Raw genomic sequence first — 18,996 nt, 5'->3', positions numbered from 1 at the left:
TGTTTAATACATTTTTGAATGACTCTCCATGCATACTTTGCCTCAAATGTTGCCACATTTTTCTTGTGAATGTAGATAAAAATGCCGTGATTGATAGTGTTGAAGCGTCCTTGAGTATAGCCCATCTGACCAACAGGGAAAGAACCAGAATAATTGTGGACAGACTGACAGTTTCCATAACTTATCGCAGTTGATTCGAAATAAAACTTTAATGACAAGAATATGGTGGACTTGACTTGCAACATTCACATACACATTCTAATATAAAATAATGAGCAAAAACATCGCTTCAGCCTTTCTTTCGCACCAACCCGCTTAAAACGGAAAGCATATTTGACTGGAGGTATTTTGCCTACACATACACTGGAATATGGGGAAAGTGGAATGTTTTAGTGCCTTCTGTGTATTTACGAGTCTTTAAGCTGCAATTACAAGCATATTTTATAGTCACCTTATGTTTTCTTGCAAGACAGTATGATTTTCGCCCAGTGCTCATCTTTGTTGTTCCTGCTATAACGTCAATAGTTTTGATAGTTACAATAAACAACGTTCAAAGAACAATCAGTAGCTATCAGTATACATTTCTACATGTAATGCACATGTGCTCACATTTACACCTGTAATATCAATGTGAGGTTTGTAACAAAACAATATCGATGAAGTGCTCTTCTAGCAATACAAAGGGACCAAATCTGAGCAGTGAATACAATGGATAAATGCAATTTATCATCTACAGTAAAATTGGCGTCAAAAAATGCAGGCGACTTAAACAGATGATTAATACAAAGCATTTGTGATGAGTAATAATAATAGTTGTGGGTCGGAGCTGATTTTAAGCTTTTAAACCAAAGATAAAAGAGTGATGGCAGTCAATAAATCAGTCATGACCAAGTTTGAAAATGGCTTTGCTATGGACTGTTTGGAAATACTTGCAGCAACCTGTCTGTTACTGCATTGTAAACACACACAAAAAAAACTTCACAGCAATATTTAATCATGATTTGGCGCAAATCAACTCAAGTTTCTACTTTTTCTTTCTGCTTCTTGCTCTTTTTGAGGAATGATGGCGGCTTGAACTTCTTCTTCTTCTTGGATGGCGACTTGGATGGCGAACCCTCAGGAGTGCCACCGTTTGGTTTGGCAGGCAGAGCAGCAGGAGCGGAGGTGTCGTTGGTCGAAAGAGCCTTCATCCCTTTTTCGAGTTCTTCAGCCTGCTTCTCCTCTTCACCTCCGTTCTGTATGACTGGGAAGTCCGTCTTTGTGTCTCCTGCTCCGAGGATTGCCACAAAATGAAAACACAAAGGCAACATTTTAGCAGTCGGACAGAAAGTCTTGAGCGTTGCTTGGAGCGGCAAAGCCAAATGGCGTAAAGTACACCTTATCAGTGCAGATGGGCATGCGCTCTTCGTGAGATGTGTGCGATTTCTGTACTTACTAGTGAGACAAGACCAAAGCACCAGAGGTATGCCCTAAGAATCAATTGCGGAGTAACACAGAAAAGGACAGACAGACACAGAAGGACACAAGTACAGGAGATACAGTGGGTACAGTGACAGATGGCTCCGCTTTAACACTGATGACTTTATGTAGCAAAACATTTTGACGTGAGACTCATGTCAGCCTGTAAACCGTCATTAGCTTCAGATGCTATGCAGGCTTGTTTACAGCGAGCCAAAATGTCCTCTTTGAGAAAACAAACAACAGCCAAAACTCGACCCCCAGTGTTAGTCCCCTTTGACTGTGAAAAAATACTCTATGTTGGACAACTACAGACAGAAGACTTGTCACAGCAATGATCCAAGGAAAAATTGCAAATGGTCACAGGAAATAGAGTAGTAAAAAATCATATCTATTTACGTGGAAATGTGCTTCATTTCGATGGAGTTGGAATTTTACAGAATACTCTGCTGAGGGGTAGTCACTGTTTTGGGTCCAGGCAGTAGCTGCCCCCTCTATATAATATAACACGTTATTAGTATGATATATTATTAGGGGGGATGGAAAAACAAAAGAAAAAAACGCTAAGCATCCGGCCACTATCACTTCACAAGGTCACCAATATTGGGGAATCAATAATTTATTAATTGTACTACAGTATATTCTGTAAGTGTATAGTGTTACATTTAGAATCTTAGAGCTCTTGTCGGTAATTCGATGCGGAGATGGGTGGTGACTGCTATGAAGAGTAACATGGCCATCGGGGACCATTTGAAGCATGAGAGGGTAAAAGCAGTACAGAAGTCGATCAAAATTGTTTATGGAAGACTGTAGCAGGCATCTGGGTTATAGCCATTGCGCATGGCATGCAGGGCAAACAGTGAGTGCACCTTCATTGCCTCACCTGAAAGTGTCGGGTGATTGGGCAGAGGTCCCTTTGTGGGGGAGGTAGTAGGGGAATTGTCATTTGCCACCTCCTCCCCTACTTACACAAAGCACAGCGTTACACACTAACAAACTGAGGTAATTGCTCAGTTGTGCAGCAACTCAATACAAAAACGCATTAAGTGTGTGGAAAAAAATCCACGACGATTGTTGTGTACTGTCGGGATGGGCATACCGTCATTGTGGTTTTATCTTGCTGCTGCTCACATGCATTTAGCAGAGATTTTTCTCGAACTACCAATATTTATTCACAAATAGGAACTGAGAGTTGTGTGAGTCTCTGTAAGTTGTTTTCAATATACTTCATTTACTAAGGCAGAAAAAATGCCTGTCGCCATACATTTATATAAGTTGCCGCAAGGTGCCAATCATATACAGTACCAAGTCACAGCTACACCTAAGGTCCATTCTTCTTCACCACCCATTCTCTGTATAGCAAATGTCCCTGTTGGAAAGCCTAAAAAACATATTCATACCAGTTTCCAAAAATTGTAACATGACAAAGCTCTCTTAACACGTCATAATGATGTGGGTCAGTGCATTTGGGTGATGGTCATTATAACCGGCATGGAACTGATGGGCAAACACTGGCGAGTGTCCACGAAGGTAGAGGCGATTTTGATCTCCTTCGGGGTTCATTCAAGGTCTCCAGATATTGCTCTTCTCACAAGTAAACTTTGAACATACAGTGGACCCCCGCCATACGAAATTAATCCGTTCCGGAGTTGGGATCGTAAAGTGACATCATTGTATGGCAGGCAATGGAAACCTATGGTAATTAGCTAATGCGTGCAAAACCCCAGGTATAAAATCAACATTTTATATAGATATTAAAAATTTGTAACAAAATACAGTGGGCCCCTGGTTTACAAGATAATATGCATGTATACAATTAAATAACATCATAAATAAAAAAAAAATAGATAGGATTTATTAACCTTTGAGCGACGTGATGAGCTTGTTAAAGCCATATTCCCTAGTGAGGGTAGCTTAGCCTGGCCTAGCCTAGCCTTCTTCATATTTCTTGATTATCTCCAGCTTGATCTCCATACTAATCATTTGCTTACTTCTCTCTTTAACATCAGTAGCGATCTTGGAACCTGTGCCTAACCAATTCAAGTTTGAATTAAGCACTACAATGCACAATAAATACCATATTGCAAGCACTCTCAAACAAGTCTTTAGACAGCCATCTTTGTGACCCCGTGCCCTGACCAATAAGAGACCAGCATCTTCATGACCCTGTGATGCTGACAAATAGTAGACCAGTATTTTAGGGAGTCATGACGCCGACCAATAGCAGACCAGCAATGTAGTGATGTAAGCGGTGATGCGTAAATAGACGTATGAGCGCACACTGACCGCCATGTTGGGTGTGTTGTAAGGCAAAAGAAATGGCGTAAAAAGGGGACCAAAAAAAAAACGGCGCGGGACACTTCGTAAGGTGAAAACAATGTGAGGCAGGGACGTCGTAAACTGGGGGTCCACTGTAGTATAGTAAATACTACTGATATATACATGTTTAAATAACATAAAAAATATATAAAGGAACATTTAAATTGTATGTGACTCAAGCTAATTATGGCGGGTATCGATGCGCATACATTCTTCGTATTCCTTAATTATCTCCAGCTTTGTTTCCGGAATAATCATCTTCTTAATTCTCCTTTTAACATCACTAGCAATAATGGGACCCATGGATAACCAATTAAAGTTTGAATTAAGCACAAAAATGCACAATGAATAAGATATCGTAAGCACTCACACGAGATCAAGTCTTTAGCATATCGGCATCTTAGTGACACCGTGACGCCAACCAATAGCAGATTGACATCTTAGTGACGCTGACCAATTACCAGCATCTTCGTGGCGCTAACCAATAGCAGACCAGCATCTTAGTTACGTTGTGACGCCGACCAACAGCAGACCAGCATCCTAGTAACGTATGCAGTGACGCATAACGTGACGTATGAGCGTGGTGTGACTCGCAGTCATACGCACGCACACTGACCGCCAAGTTTGAATTTGTAATTGTTGTTGATGCCGTAAAGCGTGAAAAATGACATAACAGAGGGACGAAAAAAACTTGAAAACTAGTCCACTTCGTAACGGGAAAAAAAACATTTTTTTCCTTCTGAGAAAAGAGTGCCTGGTGACCTCTGTTGACCTTGTGATGACCTATACTGATATTGTGATGACCCTGAAGATCAAATCAGCCGCTACCTTAGCGGACACTTCAAGAGCGTGTTCAAGGACCAATTTATCTTCAAACCCCCACCATCACTCAACCCATTCCAGATTGCTTAGCCTAACTATTCCACAGATGATGTCATGTTCTCTTTTTGGCGCCTGGAGCGCCTATAGGATAAAAATAGCCATATGCAGGTACTGTTCCTGAACTTCAGCTCAGTTTTGAAAATGATCATCCCTCGGCATTTGACATGCAAACTGCGTTACACAGGCCCCAGCACAGGGCCCTCATTGCAACTGGCTTCTGAACTTCCTCACAAACAGAACCCAGTTGGCACATGTGAGCAACAATCCAATGTCATCACCCTAAATATCAGCTACCCTTAAGGTTGTGTCTTCAGCCCCTTGCTATTCATCCTCATGGCACAAGACTGTCATCCCAAATACAACTACAACCACCATGAAGTACGTAGGTGACATAACGTTCATGGGCCTCATCAAGGACAAACACTCAATGACTAAACAATGTCAATTAACAAGAGATTATTGTTGATTTTAAGAACTCTCAGTTCAGTCACATCCATGGCAAAAGAGTACAACACATGGGCCTCCTACGTTAGATAAGAAAGTCTCCCTACCCCCCCCTTACGTTCTCACCAGCTTCCAGAGATGCAACATTGAGAGAGCATGTTTGCGTAGTTTGAGGTCTGCGTTTTTTTGTTTTGTTTTGTTTTCATGTGATCTGCCGTGGAGTGCAACAATTAGTTGATACCAATTATCTTAATAGGGAATGGTCAATATGCCTATTGATGAAATTGCAAAAAAAAAAGTATTTGTATTGTTAAAAAAGAAAAGTATTGGTATTGTATGAAATTTAAACAAAAGGTATCATTCATCCCTAATGTATAGACTCTGTTGATTGATGAATTGCTGTATAAGATATGGCATGCAACAAAGACATTTTTAAGACGAAGCACAGGTTTGACAAAAGACAAAAACACCAAAGGAAGATTAATTTTACACTTTGAAATTAAAAACAGTGCATGTTCTTTCTGGGCTTTTGTGTCCAAAAATAAGTACAGTATGATTTATACGTTGAAGACCTGACTTATCTGTAAAGTTTAAATATGAGTGTGTATGACTTTCTGTCTCAATACTTCCAGCATGTCATACCCCTGACTGATTGATTAAAGGGCCTTTAATGTGCAAAATTAACTTTTTCGAGCTTTTAGCAATGTTAAATTATGAATAAAATTAGTCTGGCCAACTCGCTTGAGAGGCGCCATCTTGCAGCCGAATCTTTGCTACGCACACGATGCAGCAGTAAATGCCTCCCACATTATCTGTGCACGTTTCTTTCCTAAACCTTGAAAAAATCCATCATAAGAAGTGCTGTACCTATGGACTAGAAAACAATTGGTTTACTTGCCGTATTTTTCCAATTACACATCTCGAAGTAACAAACAGGCAAATCGAAGGATGAAAATCAATCATTTTGTCTGATTTCTCATTTTGAATTTTCTTTTAGGGTCACAGGGGGACTTATGGAGCTCTACACCTTAGCCACTGCACATGTGAGACCTGACAGTCATGCATGCGACCATTTTTTTGTCGTATTTTTTGGTGCCTTTTCATAAAATGAATTGAATTAAGCGCCAGCGAGCGATGGGCTGCAATTTGGTTCGGTGAAAAGCTTGCGTGTGACCGCTTTCAGCCAATCAGCGTGTGTAACTAAAAAAGCGGCAGGATCTCAAGTTGGCCCAACTCTTCGCTGATGTCATGTAAGTACATTTTAAAAAACACCTGAATAACTCATATTTAATATGAAATTGAACAAGAATTGTGCCAAAGGCAGTATGTTATTACATGTATTCCTACATTTAAGTGTGTAAAGTCTGATGTACTGTAAGAAGCACAATACGAGCCCATTAAATCAGCCGAGATAGTACAGTCAACCGACTGAGTTCAACAACTAAAATACTGCAACGTTTATCAATATATTTGGAGTTGTTATGTATTATGAGCACATTCATTTTGGCACTGAATGACAACCTTAGTTGGTGCCAATAGGAGAAAAAATGTCAAAAAAAGACACACACACACACACACACACACACACATAAAAACATAGTTTGGTAAAGAACGTTTAAATGAAACCAACCACTGGTGCCGATGTCTTGCTTCTTCTGCACTTCCATGCGGTAGTCTTCTAGCTCCTGGTCTGTCAGCTGATTAAAGGGGTTGGGAGTTTCAGGCTCTGGTGGAACTTGGGTTGGGATTTCTGGTGACTGAATGAAAAGACCAAATCAAAACTCCTAAATGTAGACAGGATTTGCAAGGAGACACAGTTGCATTCAAAATACTAGCAGTTTAAATTGAAATAGTCAACAATGATCGTAGTGTAAATCGAGTCATTGTTCAAACAAATTTTTACCTTGAAGTGGTTATACAACAACAAAAATCGATGTGTCACAGCAACGCCAAATCCAAAATAAATAAATAAATACCACTACATTGCCATTAACTTTTTTTTTTCATTTTCTCAGAAGTAATTGTTATACCTTTATGTTATGCTGTTTTAGCAAATTTTGAGCTTTATTATTTTTGAAAACGATTGTAGCCTATGTATAAAGACACTGGGCTTTACCGGAGGACTGTCATCTGTTACCACACTGGCGAGGACCTGAGACTGTGGTCCTGCTGTTTTCATGTCTTGACGATTCTGTTGTCGGATCTTGGGGAAGGGATAAAGCAAAACAAGTATCCTGTACTTGAATACAAGTGCTCACAGTCACAACATGGTACCTTGTTTCGTGTCTCGATCACTTCTCGAGGGTTAGTAAAAAGAGGCACAAACTGGTTTGGGTTTTCGATCTTGATTGCTGTACTACCAGATTGTGTAACTTCTTCTGTCTTCATCCACTGAGGGAGAGAGACAAGTGTAAGTTTACAAAACACAAAACCCTCAATGTAAAAAACAAAAAAATACAAATACAAAACCTTCAATGTCAAATCAATAAATAAACGTCAAGTTCTATTCAACCGCGATGGGCTGACAACGAATTCAGGGTGTTCCGGGCCTCGAAGACCGGTGACCCAAATGAGGAAAAACGGATACAGAAAATGGAAGTATGGATGTTCTATTCAATTGTAACAGTTCTGTGATAAGTTTCCTACGCCATTTTCCTAATAAAGTTGCTCATTTGTTCTGCCACTAGAGGGCAGACTGCACTGCAGCAAACCCTCCCTCAATTGAATCGAGGCAGCCATCTCTGCAATGCAGAGCTCCAGTGAGGCGGAATGTAAACAAGGTGGAAGAAGTGGCTCCTCCCAATGGCATGAAACACCCATCCAGGTTTCTTTTTCCATCTGTTTTCAGCACCACCGAATCTTGTCCGGTTGTGTGTAAACTGGAGTGTATTTGGCCTGACCAAATAAATTGACAGACACTGGTCTGACCGTGTCAATAATCAATCCTTAATAAATAAAACTACCTCCAGCTCAACTAATGAACGTCAACCGTAATCCATGCCATACCAATAGCTGCAACTTTACAAACTGTGTCAGTCTCTGGCAACGCTGTGTCATGGTCACTGTGACAACAATCACATTTGATGTCTTTGAAATACATTTCTCAAACTAAATATTTGGGAATGTATATATTAAATGATATACAGTATCAGGAAAATAAGGCAACCACATATAGTCAAACATTCCATGTATACAACAAAAATCATAATCATAATTGTGGCTTGAACATCCTTACAGCATTGAAACCACAACTGTATGATGATGGTGATTATTATTTGAAGTGGTAGTTGTTGAAGTAGTACTGTACTTTAAAATGGAACACATTGTAAAAGTTGACAGCTAGAGGTCACAACTCTTTTTGCAGGCAGACCTGGGAGGGTAAAATTAATCTTGATTTCTGACATTTTCATGAGAATTAAATTTGAAATATGTCTGCAAATATACAAGAAGTTTTTTTTTTTTTTTTTTTAATACGTTTTAAAACTCAGCATGAAAAGACAAGGGTACATGAGCAAAACAATCAGCGGAAAAGAAAATGGGCCATCTGTGGGCCTATCTTTTTACTTATGACTTTAAAATAACCCCTGGAACACAACCGTTCAGACCTGGATTTCATGACTGACGAGGTGTTAACAAACTTGTCATGCAATTGTGGGTGAACTGGCCTACTTTGGCCTTCAGGAACTTTACTGAAATTATGGTGGATTATCTACCTCCAGGGAGTGAAATAAAACTGCCCAGATGTTGTTTGATGACTACAATTCTTGGCATAAGACTAGCAAACTGATAGATTGAGAAGAACCTTGACTTGATCGCTCCCACTGCTTGGATTGTTGCACTTCCACTAAAATCCATCTTTTGTCATTGACATTTAGACAGATTTACTTGAATAAGGGTGTGGAATGGTAAAACTAAAAACACTAATCACGATCAAAAAGTGTGTCCATTATATTTTGTGCCTGGTTCTTCCCTGAAGATGGAGTGAGGAGGATGAGATGGAAAAAACAACATCACGATGCTTGAACCGTGCAAGATCTGTCTCAGCTGACCAACAATCTGACATGTCAGAACTTCACCCAATAAAAGCCTTATTTTCACTGCTGTATGTTTCACACAAGACCATTTGCTCAAACATATATGATCCGGCTGGTGAGTGCTTTCCCAAACTAATGACATTTCCTTACAGTGGTGCGCTGGTGTCCGGGACTGGCTTGTTCTTGGTTGACTTTCTGGTAGATATTGGGAGTATTTAGCCATCGTGTTCTCTCCTGCTGCTGGCGATGAGTAAATGGGTGCTGCTTGAGACCCAAAGGAAGGCCGTCATCATCGAACTGGTGAAAGGCTGTAGTGGTTGCGGGAACCTCTATATCCTTTCGTGTTTGTGACCGTGATCTTTCCAGAAGCAATGGGAAACGGTAGGCGTAACCTGTACGGTAACCCTAGAAGACACCAAGTGGTCAAGGTTTATATTTCATATGAGAGGCAGATGACTCACCTAGCCTTATTTCTAAGTATAACAGATTACTTGCTAACAGCTATGAAAGTGTTTATTTCAATCAATGTGAAACATTTCCTATAAAAGAAAACACATGTTGGTGTACACTCAAGATGAAGTCTAATTTATCTTATGCAAATGGGAAATGTTTCAATGTTTTAAATTTGGAAAAGGACCTGTTCTAGGGTACACCCTAACTGCAGCCCAAAGTAGCACATTTCAGTTTTGCTGTTTAATCATTAAACAGTAAAAAGCTGTGTTCAATTCATTTATATACTGTATGTTGTTTATTTTGTTTTGTTTTTTTTAACTAACTCACCAAATTATCTAGAGTTCTCATCAGGGCTTCAAACTCATGTTCTCCAATGCGACTCTTTTGCATTGGGCCAAAAGTAGAGCCAGCCCAGCCCACAGTGCCAGCATGATTGGGTTTGCGGGTGGTCCGGTCAAGTAAAATCAGGTTCTGTTCACCACCGGCACTGCATAACGCTGATACCTGACATACATAATGTGAATGATCAAATTAAATCATTTGGATAACATTTACCTGTGCATGTCTGTGAGCGTGCGTACCTGGATTTGGCAAGCAGCTTGAATGTGGTAGATAGCGTAGAAAGCCTCTTCCACGGACTCTCCCAGGGCCACTATGCCGTGATTTCTAAGCACCAGTACCTTCACATAATTGAAATCCACAATATAATTGGATTAAAACAGTGACAAATTAGACGTCCTTCCAAATGCAATCAGAGGGCTTTCTTAAAAGCTCTCACATTTGAGCTGTGCTACATTCACTGATTAGATATTCATTCTTCGTGCCCATGAGGAAAGCGAAAGAGCGCTGCAGAGTAAACCACGCTATTGCAGGGGTGACAAGGCTTTTGTAGTCTGCTAACCTTACAAGTGGGCCCAAGACACTTTTGAAGCTCCACACGATCTTCCTCCTCTGCCATTACTCCATTGAACTCATAATAGGCCACGTCCCCAATCAGCAGGGCTTCATGCGACAATGGCAGCAGGCCACATTTCATCGCTGAGACCTAAAGACCGACATAGTTGGTCAAAGCCAGTAAGCAGTAAGTACAGGATAGCGACGTTAGACTAGATGCGTGCAAATTCACAAAAAGAAAGAAGGAAAGAAAGAAAGAAAGAAAGAAAGAAAGAGGCCTTTTATTGATAACATGTTCAAATAATTAAGACACTTATGAAATGAAACCTACAGTGGCTATAAAAGCTTTACACACCCCTATTCAAATCATGGGTCCTCATGACACAAAAAAAAGATAAACAAATTTAAAATTCACATTCTAATATATTTTAACTATTAATTAACATACAACCAATACAACTCAAGGGTGAGCTGTCATTTGTTAAGATATTTCAAATGGGAGTGGTACAAATACAGATTTGAGATAACATGGCTGCAAAAGTGCAAACACACTCTCACAATGGGGATTAAAAATGATGTTAAATGACCTCAGTTTAAGACCAAATACTGTGTCACCTCTTCTAATATGTTTTTCCTGGCATTTTTGAAGCCTATCACACAAACATCTAAAGCGGGATAAATTGGAGCATTGGATATATACATATACATCGCCAAGTTGAAATCCATAATTTTGAGAAAAATGCATTTAGAGCTTTGGTTCGGTCATCTTTCAAAAGTCCATAGCAATTAGTATTTATGAGAATCCAATCCTTTGAGATCTTGACTGTGTTCTTTGGGTCGTTTAAAAAAAAATCGAAATATGTCAAATAAATAAATAAGTCTTTCGAATTGTCATAGTGGGGTGTAGATATTTGAGGTAAGAGGTTCAACATAATACAATTTTGAATGAGCCAATCACAGAGCACACAAAGATGACTGGACATTGATTCAAACAAACATACCAAGGGACAATTTAGAGTGTTCAATATACCTACCATAAGATGGTTTCGGAACGTGGGAGGAAACAGGAGTACCCAGAGAAAACCCATGCTATATTTATTTTTGACAACATTAAACCTGAAATGGAACTCAACGGAGATGTGATACCTAATTTAAGACGAAAACAGGAAGTCCATACAGTAATCCCTTGCTGAAATCCCAAAATGACTTACCGCTGCTGTGGCCGGTGTATGGAGGTGAAGTAGGCAACGGGCATCCGGTCGGGCTGAATAGATAGCTGAGTGCAAGCTAAACTTCTCCGTGTCCACATCAAGGTTCGTGCTGCCCTTCTCAACCGTTTCACCCAAGATATTCACCTTTACCTGAAAATCAAAACAACAACAGTATGTGCTTACACTTGTCAAGACACACTCTCACAGAGACAACACTACAGAAATTGGGTGAAATGTGTCCTGTAGTAATTATAGTCAGTGTTGGGTGCGCAGGCAAAAGTGTACAGTACAATGTGTAAAAACCTTATATATGAGTTATGTATTCATTTTGTGTACACATAATATAGGCTGTATATGTATTTTGGTTTGCAATTTTTGATTTCTCTCATGATGCTCATGATTATGTGAAGATTGGCGTAGGATCTAAATAAGTTTGACTTCTTCCTACTCCTTTTTGGGCTAGCAATTCAAATATTAAAATGGACTTAACTGTTTTGTTTCTGTCTTTTTAACGTTTTGTTTGTTTTTACGACTGCATGTTTGGAATAAACTAGAATTCAAACTCAATAATTGTTTATCTTTGGAGTATAAATTATGAAGACACTTGGTAATTCCTTTAAATTGATTTTTAAAAAATGTCTTTCTCCTTTAATCTTGAAATAAAAAGATCATTATCTCAAGCATGCATTGTTCTTGGAATAGGTAACTACTAACCAGGCTTGACCCGGTAACCTCGCTGTAAGCCAGGCCGTCTGGTAGCACCAAGAAGTGTTCTTGTTCTTTGCTTACACGCAGCTGTCAAAACAGACGGGACACTCAAAAATGACAATATCTCTGAAACTGGAGTCCTAATAAACAACAGTAATAAGCATGTTTTTTTTCAGCATAATAAATAAAAGAAACAAACAGTGAGAGAGGTATGACTGATCTGTGCCCAGCCATATAGATCAAAAAGCCGGTGGACGCTGGCAAGCTTGCAGCGCATCAGTCGCTCCCCTTTCACCATGCTGCCAGGGTCCCAGCCATGGAGGTCATTAACGGGTGTTACCGTCATCATGTCTGTAAAGTGCACAAACACATGCAAATTCAAACAACCACATACTGTTGGACGTAAAGCCAAATAAGGAAATATTGTGACTTTAGGTCCTGGAAATCTTCACAAATTTGTACCCTAAAGACAAAGTTATGTTTGTGCAAGAATATCAGAAAGAATCTGCTTATAATCTTAAGCAATGTGAGCACAAGAGTTTACTTTGACAGTTGTTGATATTTTCTGATTTTCTTTAAATGTCACACAAAGATGGGAGAAACGGCTCCACGAGAAACGAGGTGTCATCGTTTTATAGAAATAAATTGTGTCAAAATAAAAGTACAATACATTTTCAGTGACTGATAGTATCAGATAGCTCGTGAAAGCCATGGGAAAGGGTGGGACGGAATACAATCCCTGCAGAGCGGTAGCTCTGCCAATATGATCTCTCACATTATCAAAGCTGTATTTTAAAGGCATACATCCTTTAATCACATCGCATTGAGTGCTTGCTGTTAACTGGTTCAAAATCAATTCTCCGCCAAAAACTGTTTGTCTTTGGCTCTTGTTGGTAAACAATAGCAGGACTGATTCAGGACAGCAACATTAAGGACATTTGCTCCATCATGACTTATACATACTAGACGGGGAAACAGGTAGCGTCGCAGGGGAGCCATGCATAGCCATGTAGTCAGCCAGTTGCCTGAGTGCCCAAAGGTTTGATGAGCCGCCACCCTTTTTCATCTGCTCCTGGATAAGTGCATCCAGTTCCTCCTTGAATGACTGTGCACAAAAAATAAAAACATGTTCACGGGAAATAAATACACAGTTTTACAGTTTTACTCCATTACATGTTTCAGCGTTACAAATGATACAACATCAGTTAAAACTCTAAAAGCACAATCTTTTACTTCAGGATTGATTTCAGAATGGCGTTGTCTTCATTCCAGACGCACAAGCAAGGCATATAGAGCTCACTGAGAATATACATAATCGTTTTGCATTAGTGCAGCATCAGCACGAAAATGATACATGAGATGAAATTGATTTTATGACAGTTATGACCTCACCATTTTATCTCTCTGTTGACAAGCTGAGAAGTGTTTACATTTAGATTTTATTATGCTGTATGTAATGTACTAGTCAAAGGTTCGGAAACAAAAGTTAAATATTTTTTCCTGCATAGTAAATTAATACTGAAATCATTCAGATTATGCAGCAGCACGCAAGCATCATGCACTTCAATTAAGAATTGTATTCAAACCAGAATGTTTCAGATGTTACATTCTTAGGCTCGTTTGGTTAGTCAAGAAGACGATTCAGTTCAAATAGTCTCAAACAAACTACGGACTACAGATTAAGCTGTTAACTCCTAAAAAATACACAGCTGTGAATTGAAGCTGCTGTGAACTGAAAGTCTTTCCGTATCATAAAGTGTCATCCACACCATCAAGCTGTCCCCGGCTGTCTACGGGCAGTTGGCGGGGGACACCCTGAACTGGTTGCCAGCCAATTGCAGGGCACACAGGGACAAACAAGCATCCACGCACCCAATCATGCACTAAGGACAATTTAGACTGTCCAATCCTCCTTCCAAGATTGTTCTTGGAACGTGGGAGGAAGCCGGAGTGCGCGGAGAAGCCCATGTGGCCACGGGGAGAGCATGCAAACTCCACACGGGGAGGCCAGATCGAGCTGGAATTGAACCCGGGGCTCTGAACTGTGAGGCGGATGTGCAAACCACTCTTTGACCGTGCCGCCCACCATAAAGGTAACGGAAAAAAATACCAACATGTGAAAAGCTGTCATCTTGGCAATAGCGTGCTTTGAAATATCTCAAATCTAACATTAATAAAAGATTCCTTACGTATTGCTGAATAGTCTGCATGAATTCAGTATTAATTTACAAAATATGGGGGAGAAAACGAGGATTGCACAGAAGACTGAGCTCACCGGACTTTGAAGAAGACTTGATATGTGTTTCTTAAGATGCGGCCCAGAGCCAGGAGTTGAATGCTGAGGAGATTGGAGGCCTTCAGGGACCCCGTTACTGGGGCTTTCCTGCCCTGGGCTTTGCATCGGGGTGGGAGACTTGCTCATCTTCCACCGTTGGTGTGTCCCAACCGCAGCTTGGCTAAAGACGACTGTCACACATGATCAAAACATACTGACATTCATTAAGAGTTTAAAACACCAGTCTAATTCCGATTCGAAGTTTATTCCAGCTGACTATAGGGTGAATGATCACAATGACACCCAAGTTTACAGGACGGGCAATTTAGAGCGTTCAATTGAGCAAAGATATTGAATAAGACGTTGAACTCTGCGAGGAGGTCACAGTACTCTGATAGACATGAAATCTCCACTCAGACAAGCTCTCATTGATATGAAAACAAAGAGTTGATCTTTTTTGCATTCTCTTAGAGGAGTTTTACGATCATAAATGTAAAATTACGAATTGGAAGAATAAAAAAATGACAAATTTAATGGAATTTTAAGAACTAAATCCACATAGGAATAGATAGGCCCTACTTTAAAATGATTTCTCATTGTGTTTTGGGTAATGTGTATCAAAGCTTTTAGTGGTATCGGTACTTGGTATCTGTGACTCAAGTATCGTACTGTTCTCATTCTGAAAAAAAAGCAGTTAACAAAGGTCCCTTTTGTTGAGCATTGATAAATAATAATAAAGCTTTTTTTTTTTTTTTAGAAAATCAAAATAAACCCAAAACTCAAAAGAGGCTGTATAGCCCTAACTAAAGGAAACATCAAGCTCAAGTGGCATTCGCTTACACGCAGACAACACAATCAGAACCATTAACCAGTAACACAGAAACCCTCTGTACTGGTAAAAAGAGAATACGTTACCTTAACGATCGTTGGAGAAGATCTGGGGCCTCTTCCCAACTGTGTATTCGCACACATACTCAAACACAAGTGCTGCAGGGTGCAGATAACGTCCCAAAACACCCCACACCCACCCTGACTTATTTACAGTACTTGCATAGCACGGTGGTGCTTACAATAAGAGTATATTGTAGATCCATACAAACGGTCTTTTGGATGGATCGCCTAATGCCACACAGTTGTAAAAAGATAGGGCCATTAAATATTCCGGAAGTCCATTATGGGGCTTGGCTTGACATGCACATGCATGTTGCAATTGTATTGTGATTGTAATGTATTTGCCTACAGTAGTTTTGGGAGGACCGACGTCCATTCAAATAGTTCCCTTAAGTAGTTTTATATTGATTTTCCTTGGCTCCACTTTCATTAGGCTTCAACCAGAATGGGCCTGAATACTGTGTCGTGATTCTCACAATGGTCACACTCAATATGATGATGATCCCAGTCGACCTAGGTTGAAGAGGCAAGGTGCTGATCTTGTTGTCTGTCATTTGTAGGATACGCAAATCATTTGCATTCACGTTCACACCTTTATAGAGCAATTTTCTTCAGCGTTGTTAAAATGTATGCTTTTATGGGAGGAAATCAGAGTAGCTGAAGAAAACCCAGGCAAGCTTGGGGACAATGTGCAAACTTGACACGGAAAGACTGGAGTCCGGATTCCAAATTCCAATCCACCCTCAGAGCTGCAAGAAGGATGTACTAACTACTCCATTTCACTGTCAAGCAGACACTTAAAAGGAAAACGCTTAAACATGCTCTATACTGTAAGTGCGATGACGGACAGCTGCACATGCAATCTTGCAGCCGCTAGTTTGACAGCGCAACTCTCTGTACTCTGTATAGTTTATATTTTTACTGTCTTGGAATGTTGTGGAAGAGCCCATGTCGGGATCAGTTGAGAGTTAGCCTTCGCTCCACGAATCGCATCAACTACAAGCCTGTAATAACTATGTCTGACCTCATTGCCCCTCTCAAATAAAGCGCCATTCATTCAGTCATGAACAATATCTACATAACACCCTCATATAAACATTCCCTTGTGGATATTCGCTGCGTGGCTGCCTAGCAACACTCGCACGCAACGCAGCATCAGCAGCAGCAGGGCCAATGATGAGCTAATGGACTCCAGCAATACCTCAATAAGAGGAGGCCGACAGCCACCAAACAGCTACTGCTCGTGCTTGTTCGCCTTGTGTTGTCAGGTAAATTGATGCTATCTGTGACAAATAAACGTAGGCGAGGGCATGGGGAAAGGACGAACAAATCTTTAGAGTCGGAATCCGATTGCAAAGATGCTGGCTAAAGGACTTCGGCCCAGTTATCAAGAGAGCATTAAATGTGAACAAAATAGCGCACAATGCACAAGGGTGGGGAGCAGCTGTTTTTCGAGCGTTTCCCATTTCGATCAAGCTTCTATCTGCTGCGAAACGCGCAAACGCAGCCCCATGCACGCAAACGGCGGCATGCAGTACAACGCCCAAGTCAGCGCTGAGATGTTGAACGCAATAAAACGACGAAAAGGTTGTAAACTGACCTCGACGCCTCCCAAGGACGCATCCACTGGTGGCTGCAGAAAACACCAAATGACGACTGCAGATATGGTCAGCAGCAAATGTGTTTGCGACAGCAACGTTTCTTTGTCAGTGTCCCGAATGATGGCAAGTCAGTGGACCATGATGCTTTTTATTGCAGACTGCGCCGAGGACCAGCCCACTGCCACGCCTGTTCAGTCGGAAACGGCCACAGAGCAACACCCTGTTTCGGGTTAACATGCATGGATTCGGTTTATGAATCGTATTTGGATATCTAGCGCCCTGTATTAAAAGGTTGCGCTATAACACGTTTAAGGCCCGATTAAGTCGAAACACGTCGCAGCTAGACGCCCCCCTCTGTTGGGAATCGGAAAGAACCTCTATAATTACAAAGAGTGCATATTTGAACGTTAAACGTGATCTTTGTGACTTTTCTAACTGCTTCGAATCGCTGGATGTTTCACAAATGTTTCATTTTTTTTGTTTTACGAGCTTGTATTGTGATTTTGATATTGTTTCATTTAATTACATAAAAGTCAATAAACACGTTTCATTAATTAAATCAGTTATTGATTCAATGTTTAAATAAGTGAATATAGAATTAAATAAATCAATTGAAGTATCATCTATTAAATATATCAATAAATAATTGGCAATTTAATGAAACATTAATTTAATTCCATATTTAATTCATGAAACTTTTATTTACTAACAGTTTATGAACTATCGAAACGTTAGTGCAATTAATGACAATTGTATTTAATGATACGTTTATTTATTAAGTATTGTCACTTTCGGTCGTCCAAAGTTGCCTGGCAATTGCAGTGATACAATACAACTGTATACATTTTCCCTCCATACAATATGGTCTGTGCACTGTTCCTACCACTAGGTGACAGTAACGCCTTTTTTTTCCTCTCTATCGCGCTGTGTGTGTGTGTGTGTGTGTGTTTGTAGGGCTATACTTGTGAGGACCACCGCGGGTTTGGGACCAGCAGAGTGAGGACATTGCTGAGAAGTGAGGACATTAAGGTCGGTCCTCACTATTTTTTTTTCATTCTCAAGGCCTCCAGAGGCAGTATATATGTTACTCAAAGTTTCAGGGTGGTCCTCACAAGTATACCAAACATTTTTTGGGGGAGAATACACACACTTTTTGCTCAGTGCTGCTACCTCTTGGATCTTTTTTGTACCAATGCAATTGAAACTAGAGGAAACACTCTCATGGGGTTGTTGTAAAGTGAAAACATCAGGTTTATTTTGCATGTGCTCTTTCCCTGACAAGTCAAATTAACTTTTATATGTGTTTTATAAGAAACATTTAATGCCTTTGATAAAAGTTGAACAAGTCATACAATCCTGATATTTTGAAATGCCCTCAGACATAGCCAAAGTCATTTTAAACATAAAATATAAATTGTATACATTTTCAACATCCTAGCTAAAAGTGTTGCAAAGATTATTGGGTTAAAAAGATAGACAATAATTTTATAGTGTTCTTTAAGAGAAGCAGGTGACCTTTGATGCTTGTGTCATATATGTCTAAAAATCACCACAAACCTTCTGTCTACTCCTCAGAAGCAAAATATAAAATCTTGACTTCTTAGCTGAAAGTATTGCAAAGATTTTTGGTCAAAACCTCGGTTTAAGGCCTTTCATAGTACAATGTAGGTCGTCGTTGTTGACACTTGTGTCATATATAGCTTGAAATTACCACAAACCTTCTGTCTACTCCTCAGATGCAAAATATAAAATCTCAACTTCTTAAATAAAAGTGTTGCAAAGATTTTTGAGCTAAAAGGGTCAAAACCTCAGTATAAGGCCTTTCA

At 40.0% G+C, this 18,996-nt stretch overlaps 1 protein-coding gene and 1 long non-coding RNA gene across 5 annotated transcripts; one reads left to right on the top strand and one right to left on the bottom strand.

The window, feature by feature from the left end:
- Positions 1-181: 181 nt before the first annotated feature.
- add2 (adducin 2 (beta)) lies at positions 182-17,503 on the bottom strand. Of its 4 annotated transcripts, none has more exons than XM_088411021.1 (15): positions 17,170-17,501; positions 14,679-14,869; positions 13,367-13,508; positions 12,603-12,754; positions 12,410-12,490; positions 11,696-11,845; positions 10,492-10,635; positions 10,172-10,270; positions 9,918-10,094; positions 9,288-9,542; positions 7,378-7,494; positions 7,220-7,306; positions 6,734-6,860; positions 2,342-2,419; positions 182-1,267 (listed from the first exon to the last, which is right to left on the bottom strand). In XM_088411021.1, the coding sequence occupies exons 2-15, from the start codon at positions 14,823-14,825 to the stop codon at positions 1,017-1,019; spliced, it is 2,007 nt and encodes a 668-aa protein (XP_088267147.1). In that variant the 5' UTR covers positions 14,826-14,869; positions 17,170-17,501; the 3' UTR covers positions 182-1,016. The 4 variants fall into 4 exon arrangements, with proteins under 4 accessions (XP_088267147.1, XP_088267155.1, XP_088267163.1 ...); XM_088411029.1 differs by lacking the exon at positions 17,170-17,501 and adding an exon at positions 15,594-15,681; XM_088411043.1 differs by lacking the exon at positions 182-1,267 and adding an exon at positions 1,278-1,469 and having other exon boundaries at positions 17,170-17,503.
- On the top strand, positions 7,110-7,908 carry LOC148430112 (uncharacterized). Its single transcript, XR_015865139.1, has 3 exons — positions 7,110-7,513; positions 7,641-7,701; positions 7,791-7,908. It is a non-coding gene; the product is annotated as an uncharacterized LOC148430112 (long non-coding RNA).
- Positions 17,504-18,996: the final 1,493 nt, after the last annotated feature.

This window comes from Hippichthys cyanospilos, chromosome 1 (assembly GCF_059441005.1).
Source record: "Hippichthys cyanospilos isolate Australia breed blue-spotted pipefish chromosome 1, RoL_Hcya_1.0, whole genome shotgun sequence".
Classification (NCBI taxonomy): Eukaryota; Metazoa; Chordata; class Actinopteri; order Syngnathiformes; family Syngnathidae; genus Hippichthys; species Hippichthys cyanospilos.
The sequence above is the reverse complement of the archived record's forward strand: the minus strand, read 5'-3'. Positions and strand labels throughout refer to the sequence as shown.

Bases quoted from the DNA above. Each gene is read 5' to 3' on its own strand.
- add2 (XM_088411021.1), bottom strand. From the start codon at position 14,825: ATGAGCAAGTCTCCCACCCCGATGCAAAGCCCAGGGCAGGAAAGCCCC. The intron at 12,491-12,602 runs GTTTGTTTCTTT...CTGTTTTGACAG, and splicing joins TCAGTCATACCTCTCTCACT to CTGCGTGTAAGCAAAGAACA. The intron at 10,271-10,491 runs GTTAGCAGACTA...AATTATGTGAAG, and splicing joins GTCTTGGGCCCACTTGTAAG to GTACTGGTGCTTAGAAATCA.